At 40.6% G+C, this 13,547-nt stretch overlaps 1 protein-coding gene across 2 annotated transcripts in view; it reads left to right on the plus strand.

Annotated features, from left to right (window-relative positions):
* Positions 1–13,547, plus strand: part of arhgap42b (Rho GTPase activating protein 42b) — a 75,393-nt gene that overhangs the window by 22,957 nt on the left and 38,889 nt on the right. For both annotated transcript variants that reach the window (XM_005735937.1, XM_005735938.1), the window contains exons 2-3: positions 846–941; positions 5,124–5,185. In XM_005735937.1, coding sequence (XP_005735994.1) covers positions 846–941; positions 5,124–5,185 — 158 coding nt within the window. The remainder of the gene's footprint in view (positions 1–845; positions 942–5,123; positions 5,186–13,547) is intronic.

Genomic DNA, 13,547 nt, shown 5'->3' on the forward strand with positions numbered 1-13,547 from the left:
AGAAAGCCTTTCAAAAAACTGAATAAAGGCTGTTTAATGAATGTTTTCATTTAGTTTGTGTTCAAAAGAAACCATTGAGCAGTTGATTTTAAAAGACTTGACTTTTGTCTGTTTTGAATATTAATTGTTGCCCATTAATAAGATAAAAACTAGGCCTATTTATATGCTGATGTTTTATGATGCAGCTGTGGTGCCCGGGGAAATAATTCCTTGCAACTTGACAATAATTAAAGCAATGCTATTGGATGTGGTGGTTATCTTGATATGGTATAACCATATGAAATTTCTGTCATTTGACTATCCACACGTCAGTCTCAACTTGTAGAACTTGTAGCTGTTGTCCTGGGTTCTGCTTTGTTTCCGCTTTGACAACAAGTTCTGGGAGCAAAATTTTGCCACCCTTTACCAGGTGTTGCAAAATCTATTTCCAGTTATTGTGTGGAAAGGGATGGGGCACACGGCTTTTGCTCATAATTGGCAAAAAGATCTGTTATATGAACTGAAATAAATGCAGCAACAGAGCAGAAACCAGTAATTTGTCTCTGTGTCCACTAAACTTTTTTGATGTGGAACAGCAGAAGTGTGTCTTGTTTTCAGCAACATGCATCTGCTTGTTCCCATTTTGTGAAAGTGGAAAAGCAAAATAAAGTAAAATCTAGTGCAAAAGCAAAGTCTGCGAATTATATATGGTTATTGGGTATAGTCCAAGGAGGTTACATTAAATTTGCATTAAATTACATTACATTTTTCTTTATAATGTACAATAAAATTTGATTCATGTGTCTTCAGTGTGCTTTTCATCTGTGGTATGCCTCATCTGATGCTCAGCCCATCTGATTTTCCAGATCTTTCTGCTGCCGTCCAGAAGTTCTCCCAGTCTCTGCAGGAGTTCCAGTTTGAGTGCATAGGAGATGCAGAGACAGATGATGAGGTGAACATCGGTGAGTCCAGTTTAACAAGGCACAGAGTATTCATCTCCTGCTAAGGTTTCATCTCTTGCATCACATCAATCAGATTTTTTTTTATCTGATTTTTCTTTTATGTTTTAGTTTCTCGTGGGAAAACAGTTGCTGCGCCCACATGTATCATGCGGGCACTTGTCTTGTAAAGGTCACATGCTCAAACGATTCGTTTATAGTTAACCTGTATATTAGTAAAAGTAATTAACGAAGAAAGAAAATGCTGTAACACTAATGCTGTTCATTTTTTCAAATAAAATCCAGCGTGATCTTAGAATGGGGTTTGGCTTTGTGTATGGATGTTAAGCTTGTCTGCTGTGCATGTATAATTAATGCTATTGATTTGCTTATAACCAGGCTGTCCTGGTTGACACGCCTCTGCAATGTTGCGTGGAGATCAGGGGCAGTACCTCTGGACTGGCAGACCGGGGTGGTGGTCCCCATCTTTAAGAAAGGGGACCGGAGGGTGTGTTCCAACTACAGGGGGATCACACTCCTCAGCCTCCCTGGGAAAGTCTATGCCAGGGTGCTGGAAAGGAGAGTTCGTCCGTTAGTCGAACCTCGGATACAGGAGGAACAATGCGGTTTTCGTCCTGGTCGCGGAACACTGGACCAGCTCTTTATCCTCTCGAGGATACTTGAGGGTGCATGGGAGTTTGCCCAACCAGTCTACATGTGTTTTGTGGACTTGGAGAAGGCATTCGACCGTGTCCCTCGGGGTGTCCTGTGGGAGGTGTTGCGGGAATATGGGGTGTCTGGCCCATTGCTACGGGCCATTCGATCCCTATACAACCGTTGCAAGAGCTTGGTTCGCATTGCCGGCAATAAGTCGGACTCGTTCCCGGTGGGTGATGGGCTTCGCCAGGGCTGCCCTTTGTCTCCGGTTCTGTTCATAATTTTTATGGACAGGATTTCTAGGCGCAGCCAAGTGGCGGAGGGCTTTCGCTTTGGTGGCCTCAGAATCTCATCTCTGATTTTTGCGGATGATGTGGTTCTGTTGGCTTCATCGGGTGGAGGCCTCCAGCTCGCACTGGAACGGTTCGCAGCCGAGTGTGAAGCAGCGGGAATGAGGATCAGCACCTCCAAATCCGAGGCCATGGTTCTCAGCCGGAAAAGGGTGGAGTGCCCACTCCGGGTCGGGGATGAGTTCCTGCCCCAAGTGGAGGAGTTCAAGTATCTCGGGGTCTTGTTCGCGAGTGATGGGAGAAGGGAGCCGGAGATCGACAGACGGATTGGGGCAGCAGCTGCAGTAATGCGGACGTTGCACCGGTCCGTCGTGGTGAAGAGGGAGCTGAGTGTAAAAGCGAAGCTCTCAATTTACCGGTCGATCTACGTCCCTACCCTCACCTATGGCCACGAGCTGTGGGTAGTGACCGAAAGAACGAGATCGCGGATACAAGCGGCAGAAATGAGCTTCCTCCGAAGGGTGGCTGGCCTCTCCCTTAGAGATAGGGTGAGAAGTTCGGCCATCCGGGAGGGGCTCAGAGTAGAGCAGCTGCTGCTCCACATCGAAAGGAGCCAGTTGAGGTGGTTCGGGCATCTGACAAGGATGCACCCTGGGCGCCTCCTGGGTGAGGTGTTCCAGGCATGTCCCACCGGGAGGAGGCCCCGGGGCAGACCCAGGACACGCTGGAGAGATTATATCTCTCGGCTGGCCTGGGAACGCCTTGGTATTCCCCCGGACAAGCTGGAGGAGGTGGCTGGGGAGAGGGAGGTCTGGGCCTCTTTGCTTAGGCTGCTGCCCCCGCGACCCGACCCCGGACAAAGCGGATGACGATGGATGGATTTGCTTATGATGCTTTTCCTGTATCTTTTCAAGCCTATATGAGATCAAAGGGACTAATTGTGATCAGTGTCAGAGATTAATGAAGGTGCAAACCTCCTAGCCTCCAAGAGGAATATGAAAGCAGCTGTGCAGAGGGCCTCGTTGGCTCTAATGGGCATGACTCCCAGTTTGGCCTCCTCTTCGTCTCCGTTTTTTGCACTGCTCATTATCCCCAGCTTGAGTCTTTCGCTCTGTGGAGCTGTAGACTGCTGAATTACTGTCCATCTGTGAGGGCTAGACTAGATATCGACCTCCTCTACAGGCTGTAATGTTCATCTGAATGCAAAATGAATAGTCCTTTTTTTCCCTCACAAAGCTGTTGTTACTGTGTGATGGCCATGGGTGCAGGAGACCAATTATATTTATTGGAAAAATCCACATCCAAATCTAAACCTCATTAGAATCAAGCACACTTTAATTAGAGACCCTTCCCTTGACTTCCCTTGTAATTAAGAATCTGATCATCTTAGACTCAACAATGGATGTTTTAGCAGCGCACCTGTAACTGAACCTTTTTGGCGATGCATGAAACTGGCACAGGAGAAATGGTTCTGATGACAGTTTCATTCCACGTGTTGGGAAGAATTTGTGTACTGTGTTATTTATAGACGTTGGCAAATTTGTTTGGGCAGCCTTTAATCAGGATCAAAGTAAAAATGAAAATGCAAAATAGTTTTTGTGTGATTTTGTGTCCACGTCTTCAGTATCCTTCCTGCAATACTACTCGGTTCATTCACCATGTCAGGGAGAAAAGGCCACGATTACTATTTGAGGAAAAAAACAGCCTGTTGAAATCAATCTAGTCATCAATGAAACTGAACTTTCTGACTGACATACCTAGACCCTTGTGTGAATGCCAGCCATGATCTTGATGCAGTATTGGTATAGTTCACTTTGATGCTCCTTACTTCCCCACATAACATTGGGATCCTGTATGTGCTGCCAGACAGGTTCATCTGACCTTCTATTGATTTCAGTCTATGACTTCCTGCAGTGACATTCACATTCCAAGCCAGAATGGGGCGAAAAGATTGATGTGGCTATAGAAATTTAAATCTTTAGAAAAGTTACAGCCCCAACTCATAGAAGGTCAATCTTTTAGTCGACAAGAACTGTTCAAATGTGGAATAAGTGAGATGAGCAAAAATCCAGCTCTGAAATGTTAAATATGGAACAGAAAAAGCATCATTTTAAGCACATAAAATTGATTGTAAACATACAGCGCTTGTTGTTGTCTAGCTACAGTGTGCAGAAAAATGTACATTTAAAAAGCTTATCTTCCCAATTCATCCGTTCCTAAGGTACTAAACTTTATTTAATTTAGTGATTCATCGGGTTTATTGCCTTCCCTCCACTTAGCAGTGAATGATATGCAAGTTATAACCCCACTTTGACTCCCATTTCCTTTCTTCACAGTCTAATCTTGTCCCATCAGTGGCTCCAGCTGTGCCCTTTACCCCCTGAGAGGTTTTCACCGTTGATAGAGGAACTGGTAGCATTAATAGGAGGCCAGCCTGCCTGCAGGATCACTGGCACAAAATCATTGCTCCCCGGTCTTTAAAAGCTTTGGTGTGTAAATGGACCAAAGTGTCTAAGATGATGCATGGGTCCCTATGCCAGGCTGTCGGGGTTGATAATGATGTTACTGTGTTGGCAAGCAGAGCAGCTCGACCGCTGCTAAATGGCTAGACATAGGGTGACACAGGGGCTGACCAAGACAGGCCACGTTGTATCTGGCCTTCTATTTAATGAAGCTGTAAAGCTATCAAGGCACAGTTCTGTGTCAGATAAGCCTCGATGCATTGTATGCTGAATTCATCTGGCCCTGCAAAATGTAATATAAGCCACTGAAGTATAACCCTGATGGCAGGAACATATCTCTATCACATCAGTCTCTCCTGTATTGTGACAGTATATTGCAAACCCTAGCTGTGGGAGAAAATAAAGGGAAGCAATCAGTGGGTTCAATTGAAGTATTGTTTTTTGTTGGTTTATTATTCCTTTCTTTTTACTGCTGGTCTTGGCTTAAATTGGACAGCTGCATGCTTTTATTAGGTTCTAAAATGTACTGCACTGAAAGGTCCGAAGCTGCAGTGCAAATAAACATTTTAACATCACGCCTCTCCAGTGCTCGTAGGGTGCCAGGACCAGCTGACGTTTAACAGCTATGCTTTTTTTTCTGCTTACGTATTTTTTTTAATCATGTGACTGTGTCAACAGCCCAGTTCACTGTGTGTACTCTCTCAGCTGTGAATATATTGTGAAATGGGGACTCATACATACTGATATATATATTGACCAAACATTTTAATATGCCGATATGTCTTATTCTGTTTCAGCCCAGTCATTCAAAGAGTTCTCGCAGCTGTTGAACACCGTTGAAGAGGAAAGAAGACGCTTGGTAAGAATCTAATTTTAGACACCAAGCAAAACCATAATTAAGATTTCAAACAGAAGCGCTGCAGTCTTTATTGCATCCGGTGATTGACAGCGATTTTTATAACTTGATATACAACAATAAAACAAAATCACATTCACTAAAGCAAATATTGCCAATTATCTAGTTAATAGTTTCCTCTTATTTTATTTTGCGTGCTGAAAGTACGTTCACTTTTAATCTGTTTGCTTTGCTAAATCCAAACATTCGATTTTAAACATGGATTTTGTGTCTGGAATTTATAGTAGTCAATCAAGACGATAGAAATATCAGTGAGTTTGTGGTTGCAGTGGGTGGTCATATAAAGTTTTGCCGCAATGCTAATGATTAGTTGATGTAGTTGTAGCTCACAAAAAGCAAAATGGAACAGTAGCTGTTTATTTTACCATAATGAAATCAATTTGATTTGTTACTTATACTGAGTACTTAGTAGATCTGCATTAACCTGTTGACCAGAGCATCACAGTCTCTAGTTACACATCTTTACTAACCCCTTAGCAGTCCTACAAATTTACAATTAGTCCCCTAAACCATCCAATGTACCGTGGGCGGTACGTCCGACTGCTAACAGGCTAACTTAGTTTATAAGAGCATAAGCTATTACTGAATTATAGAAACTGACATTCTTGAGAGGTTTTTATTCTTGGAAGAAACATTTTTCCTATGGGTTTCAGATGACTGGAAGTCAACAGAGCATAACATAATGATTGATACAGGTAGTAATATGAAAATACATTAAAACGGCAACGGAATGGAGAAACTTTGGCAAAACAATTTAAAGCCCCACATTTTCTTTGATGGATTTTTGAACTAAGATCGTTGGCTTTTTTTTTTTTAGCATGGTACAAAAAGTGGCAGTTATGGCTCCGGTTGGCTGGTCTAAAGGTCAGAAAAAAAGGCTTCCAACTCCGCTGAATGCCTGCAGACAAACCAGGCATGACATAAAGGGCAAGGGCATTGGAGGGGGCCAGAGGGAGGGGCTTATGCCCCACCTGGTGTGAGAATGTTGCAGAACTGAGCCCACACACATACACACACACACACTTCAACCAACAACAGTATGGCTTTTTTTTTCTTGGAGGATAAGCAGTTGACAGCAGACACATTTTTTTGTGTGTTTGTCATAATTTAATTTTTTGGCTAATGACAGTATAGAGATATCTGTTGAAAGGAACAGAGTATTTGTCTGTGCACACCTCCACGTCATCTTATCCATGCATGGTTTTTCTAGTGTGGATTAGACGGTTAGAAAGTTGTAGTGTATAAACAGTACAGTGAAACATAAAATGCTTGGTAGTATTTTTGCTTTTACTTTATTTGTTTTAAAGTTGCACATCTTTAAAGTTTAAGTTTTACAACTTTGTTAGTTCCCCTGAGTCGATGTTTTCATGCAGAAAAAGAGCATGTCCCGTGTCTAGCATTTAAAGGTAAAAGTAGCTGTTTATGAAAGTGGCACTAAGAGATGTCTCAAGGCAGCAATTACATTAGTCTACATACTTCAGCTGTACATCTGATTTAAGAGGTCTGATATGCAAATGTGACCAGCTGCAGGTTAGCAGTTATAGGTTTTGCAATTACCTCAGACATTTTTATTAGAACTGTGTTCACCGTGACAGAGGAATCTACAAACTTTATACTGCCACGTTTTTTAGACTGCAGAGAGTAAATGTTTGATACCAAAACTTTTATTTGAGATAGCTCACTGAAGTTTAAGGTACAGATCTCACATAAGTTTGCATGTCTACAATATGTGGTTATTGTGGTTACATATATACAGCTATACTGACAAGCATTCACCCTCACATTCACACCCCACTTCTCACGCTAGGTAGCTGGGATGGGCTACAAGCTACCATATCAGATAAGTGTTATACGATGGATGGATGGATGGATGGACATGGCTATACTGTACCCATGCTTCTATGTTCTTGGATAGGCTTGCAATATATTTCTAAAATTATGTAGAGTTTCAGTGAATGTGAATGCGAATCTCACAGCTGACACTCAAAGCACAACTCAATTTTATGATGGAAAGAGTTGCACTTAAAGAAATGGGTCATCTCTCGTTAGACTACATACCTTTAAGGAATATTGTGTCATCCTAATCATTTTACAAGAATAAAGGTAACATTAATAAATGTATGTCACCTGTGAAACATGTTTCTTTTCTTTTTTTTCCAAAGCTCAGATGCTTACAAATGCATTAGATCATGCATCTTCTTCGCAGTTAGTCAATTATTGCCAATCTATTTCACTGGCATCGGAAATTTTAACCAAGGTTAACCTTTTGTTTAACCAGGAAGTGAGTTCTTGAGATAAATAAGCTGTTTTGCAAGCCTGTCCTGGGTTGATAATGGCAACATTAAGCTAGCATGTTTTTTTGTTTGGCTTGTTTTTGGGGTGGTCTCACAAATCTGAGCTCCCAGAGAAAAACCTGCACAAGCACCCTCACCTTGCTGTGAGTCATTAGCAAAGCAACAATTGATAAATCATTATTCCATGTGCTCTTTGGATGTTGCATCAGATTAGTGAGATTAGCTGCCTGGATAAATAAAACAAATAAGCTGCTGATTCTTTTCACATTTCTAAGTACTTTGTTAGATTTGGGGGAAAATGTGTTAAGAAACCCACATGCTGAAGAGGGATGCTTATCTAGTGCATTCAAATGTTGGGAGTGCCTGACTTTTCTCACTATTGCCTTAGTTAGTGTGTCATGACCTTGTGCTTGAATAAGAGAAAGCAGCAGCTCTGACACCTGTGTTGCTCTGAGCTAGGAAGTAGTTCAGGAAGTGATGCAGAGCTTTCTAATTAAGACACCTGCATATACAGAGCATTAATGCAACGAAGAAAGTGCCAAAGTCTTCTGTATCTTAATTTAAATTCATATACCACGGGTAGTCATAATTGCTTGTTTGTGTGCCTGCAGCACCACTTCTAACAAACTTGATACTGAGTATGGGTGCATAGATGGTAGCATGAAATACAGCAAAATGTGTGTGTACGGTATATTAACTTGTGGGTGTGAAACACCAGTGTAACCTTAGAAATGAAAATCTTGGGCTATGATGGAATCAGTGGTGGGCATAAATGCTTCTTGCATGATTAGTTAGAAATATCAAAGGAAATAAATGTGTTTTGAATGCACTGAGAGTCTATGGTTTGTACAGGTTATATATACAGGTTTGTCCTCTCCTGAATAAACATGCACTGTTGTTGTTTGTTTATTGCTTTTTGTATCTTTGTGTGTAATTCTCTTCCTCTGGGATGCTGGTGGTCATCTGGGGGCTGACAAAGAGGGTATAATTTATCTGTGCATTTATTAGGATTCAACACAAATACTAGGAAGCTGACACTAGTGCTACTGTAGACATAAAATTAAAAATTGACAGGACAGATACATATTAAAGCACGTTTGCATGTGCATTAATATGTAAATATTATGTAGTCATGTCATTTCAAAATGGTGAAAAAAACAAAAACAAGTCAAAATGACAAGCAGAGACAAGCTGAACTGGATAAGAGAATTTAAATGACGGCACAGCTGAGAATCCAAAGTCATAGAAGTAAATTTAATAAATCAAAGCGGCTATGGCTAGGCAAAGAAGCTATGGGATGCAGCACTTCATTCATCTTTGATAGATTTAATAAGTAAAAACATATTCATAGCACACACACACACACTTCCCCCCTACTTGCTTGAAAAGTATCCTCTTTGCATCATCTCGCCTCTCTTCACCTAGCAGTCTTCTGTCTCCTCAGATCTCTGGAATATGCAAGAAACAGGGTTCTGATCTCTGCACTTTGAGCTGATTGTAATGTGATGCAGGAAGAAACGCTTTTTCTTATGGTTTTCTTTCTTTCTTGTTTTTTACCTGTGTGCATTCTAAATCTCTTGGGACACAGGTGCAATGTAACTAATGCCTTAGATAAACTTTGTATTTTTCAAATCCCCGTGGTGTGCAAAAGTGACTTTTTGATATCATTTTCCAAGAAGATTATTCAAGGATTTTGTTTACTTTGAACTGAATGCTGCCTTATTTTTTTCTCCATTGCTCCTATATATGAAATGGAAACTTTAAATGACTCACATGACTTGGGGCATAAAACTGTGAATGATGCTCCTCAGTAAGCTACAACAAGTACTTTGCTCATTTTTAGAGCCAAACTGGTTATACCAAGTTCACTGATTGATATATACGTCCTAGTTTCCACTACAATAGCGTCTTGATTTGATTTGAATGACCATTCAAATGCTTTCGGAAAGCTTTGATGAGTCCAAGAATGTCATATTTGTCTTTTAATCACTCTTTTTTGTAGCAGATCAAATAAAAAACAAACTGCCCTCAAACTGTTAGCATACATCATTTTTGTACAGAGAAGGTCAAACATCCATAGATGACCACAAAACAAAAAATGAATGCTGTAGCACCCAGAATGTAAACACCTTTCAAGTCAAGTATAAAAGCTGATGAAAAAAGGTTAATGACACCACAGAGCTTATAGAGCTATTAAATTACTTGTTTTGCTATAAACAACATATTGGTGGCAACAAGCCAGTTATGTAGGAATAAAAGAAAAAGGGTTTAATATCAAACCCTTTAGATTATCTAAACTTGCAGTCAGTTTAGGTCTCAGCTAAAAATTAATAATGAATTCATTTTTATTTGAAATGATTAAATGAATATAAAATAAAGTCGAGTTTCTACCATGTTTTTATGCTGATATCACAGCTATATAATTTTCTTGTTAGTCTCGATATGACAACTCCACAGTATTTTTTTTTAAACAGCTGGAGTGTTTTGTAAGGCTATACTCAAAAGACTGAAATAACCCATTTACATAAGCAGTCAGACCCTTCACTTCATACTTGGTTGATTCACCTTTGGCAGCAATCGCAAACTCTAGTCTTCCTTGGAATGAGCCACAAGCTTGGAACAGCTTTCTTCTGGTTTCTCCTATTCTTGGCAGAATTCTTTTAGCTTACCTAGTTTGATGGAAAGTGTTGGTGGATAACAACCTTGAGGCCTCTCCAGAGATTCTCCTGACTCTGGCTGAGATACTCCAGGACTTTTACAGAGTTTTCGAAAAGCTGGTCCTGTGATTTCTTCCTGGTATGCTTTGTTGTTGTCAAAATGTAAAACGTGTCTGACTTGCCAAACATTGGCACCGTTTTGATACTGCCTCTAAGACTATGCTTGACTATGGGGACGACTGCGAATTGCGGCCAGATTGTGAAATTATATTTTCAGCATATACGCGCTTTTCTTTTCATGGTCTGAGAGTTTGTCATGTGCCTTTTGGCAAACTTCCAGCACGCTGTCATGTGCCTTTTTGTGATGAATGGCTTCCGCCTGGCCATTATACCAGAAGGCCTGATTGATGGAGTGCTGCTCTAATGGTTGTCCTTCTGTAAGTTTCTCCCATTTTCCCAAAGGAAATTTTGATCTCATTTATAGCGACCATTCGGTTAATCTAGTCTGACCAAGGCCCTTTTTCCTCAGTTACTCAGTCTGGCTGCTGATCAGATCTAGTAAGTCCTTAGGTGCTTTCAAACTTCTAACATTTAAAAATAATGCGCCATGTTGTTCTTTGTAGCATTTATAGTCCACTTGAATTTTCCCTATAGCCTTTTATGGATGTTCAGGGAGATTATATCCCTCTGTCTCATTGTTTGGCTTCCCCAGCTGTGAGACCTTAAATAAACAGTTACATGACTTTCCATTTAATTAAATTAGGTAAAAGTTGACCACAGTGAAAATCACCGATAGAAGCAAAATAAACCAGAGCCTAACTGCAATTCTAATAAAGTCTATTGTAGTCGAAGTCTAAATAGCAGACAGGTATCTCACACTGAACTACAAAGATGCAACAAAAAGTACTTCACAGCTTTTAATTCACAGTCAACTTTTCACTGTTACTGTGTGGCAATGCACAAAAAGGAAACTCCCTGAATCTCTTCCAGATCCACTGTCACAGTTTATGCATCTGACTGAGACAAACCAGGAGAAAAGGTCAGATAACCAGAAAGTTTCATCTCAGTCTTTACAGCAGTTGGTCTTCAGAACTTAATTAGCACATCTCAAGCCAACACATGTTCACCAAATGTATGAAACATTTCCTAACAAGGAGACTATCCTATGCTCAAACCATGAAATATTGTGAGATATATCAGCTGAGACTTGACTCTCTGCTATTGTTAAACCACAATCACTGCCAGATGGTGTTTCTATTTTGCAGGTTTGTTTCCCCTAATAGATTACAGCAGACAGATGTGCTTGCAGCCACACATTAGTAAAAAGAATAGAAAAAAACTTGTCATGCTCAGACAGAGCAGTTGAAAACTTTCAGAAGCTGGCTGTGGGGGGAAAAAAGGAAGAACCCCTCCATCTAGTACCGTTTCACATCTGGACTGAATCTGTAAGAAAAGCACAGACTGATGAGAGTGACTAAAAATGTAGATATTTCAGACTGGATATAGAGGAAATATGCATGTCTCAAATCAAGGTCCCTGTCATTTCTGGAGTATTACCTAGCGTGCTTTAAATCTAAGTTGCCTCTGGTGCATGGACAAAACTCTTACCAGTAGCACAATTTCTGCAGGGTTTGCCAAGCATGAAGCTTTTTATTGTCTGTTGGCTCAGCAGGCAGCCAGGCCTAAAATCTTTTTGCTTTGTGGCTTGTGATTGGCTTGTCAACTACCCAAGTGTGTTATTCCTCTTAAAAACTTCCCAAATTCTATCCTGGTAAAAAGATTTTTGCTATTATTCCCCAGTTGATAACCCTCCAACCACCAGAGAAATAGTGAAAATGGTTAAAGTTCTGCATGGTTTGAGAAGGTTCAGCATTGTTGAGCATGGATGGCATTAAGGAGAAGAAGGGCAGTGCCCTGATGTTGGGGCTCTTGGAGTGATATCCATGTCCCCTGGGATAAGGCTGCGCTGAAAAACCCATTGAGTTTTCATGGTGTTGTTGCTTCTTTTTTTATATTTTGGTTACCTTAAGAGCAGCATAATATATTTGGGGGTTGGGAACAACTGAATTGCAGTTACTTTAAAGAACAGGCATGCATAAACACATCAGTAGATAAATAGCCCAAATATTTTAGTCACCTTTTGCACAAATGTTCGCTTTGATTGCAGTTTGCCTTTATATTCGAAATGAAAACAGTAACTCAAGCAGCGCAGTAGCTCAGTGTCTGCTGTCACTGCTGTGTGGAGTTTCCATGTGCTTAAGTAGTTTTCCTTTGGAAGCCTGCGTTTCTTCCACTATCAAGAACTTCCAAGGTTTATTGTTCTGTCATTGTGCCCTTTATGAAGACACTAATCTGGAGATGGAAGAATAGCAGCCAACAGACATTCACAGAAGAAGACGGGTATGTTGTGGGCAGCATAATTGCCCAACTTCCCACTGCAAGACTGGAGCTGGAGTCTATTCTTAAATTTTCCAGACTGCAACTACTCCTCCACAGTTATTTAAAGGAGTATCAAGAGCATTAAAATGCAATGTATACAATGTCAATATATATATATATTTGTGTGTGTGTGAGAGAGAGAGAGGGAAATACACTTCTCAAATTCATTTCCCCCTTTATTAAAGAAAAGCATTCCCTAATAGTCCCTCAGCTGCATGTGATGCATTTATTCCCCATATTGAATTTCCTTTGGTTTACAAGTCATTCACAGACATGCAATTATACATATTTTGTGTCTTTGCCTGACATTAAATGCAAAAAGTGTGTCTGTGGTGAGCAATATGCTGCTGCTGTTTTCCCAGGATTTAACAGTACAGTAATTCTGCTATGTGGGTAGCTTGTGTGCTGGCCTGTGAACTGAGGAATGTCCCGTTGACCCTGAAACAACACAGTGAAATAAAGACAGTCATTGTTCTGAGGCACATTCATGGTGGCTTGTTTAATGAAAGTCTGAAAAGTATTTGGAGTGAACATCATCAAACCGTTGTGCTACACGCCCCAAAGCTAAAGTAAACCACAGTTAGTATGAGCAAAAATTTCTCTGGTTATCACCCACTCTGGTTAATACATGCCGGCATGCTATGGCTATGTTATTTGTTTAAGAAATCCTCCACATGCAGTGTTTGACTGAAATTCTTTATTGCAATAGATAAATGTCATTTTAATTTTAGATGTTTTCCTTAAATCTACTGAGGTTTTTATATCAAGACTTTGTAATAATAATGGATTGCATTTTATATAGCGATTTTCAGGGCCCTCAAAGCGCTGTACAATTCCACTATTCATTCACTCACTGGTGGAGGCAAGCTACAGTTGTAGCCACAGCTGCCCTGGGGCAGACTGACAGAAGCGAGG

Source organism: Pundamilia nyererei, unplaced genomic scaffold (assembly GCF_000239375.1).
Source record: "Pundamilia nyererei isolate P.nyererei 1_Seehausen unplaced genomic scaffold, PunNye1.0 scaffold00066, whole genome shotgun sequence".
Classification (NCBI taxonomy): Eukaryota; Metazoa; Chordata; class Actinopteri; order Cichliformes; family Cichlidae; genus Pundamilia; species Pundamilia nyererei.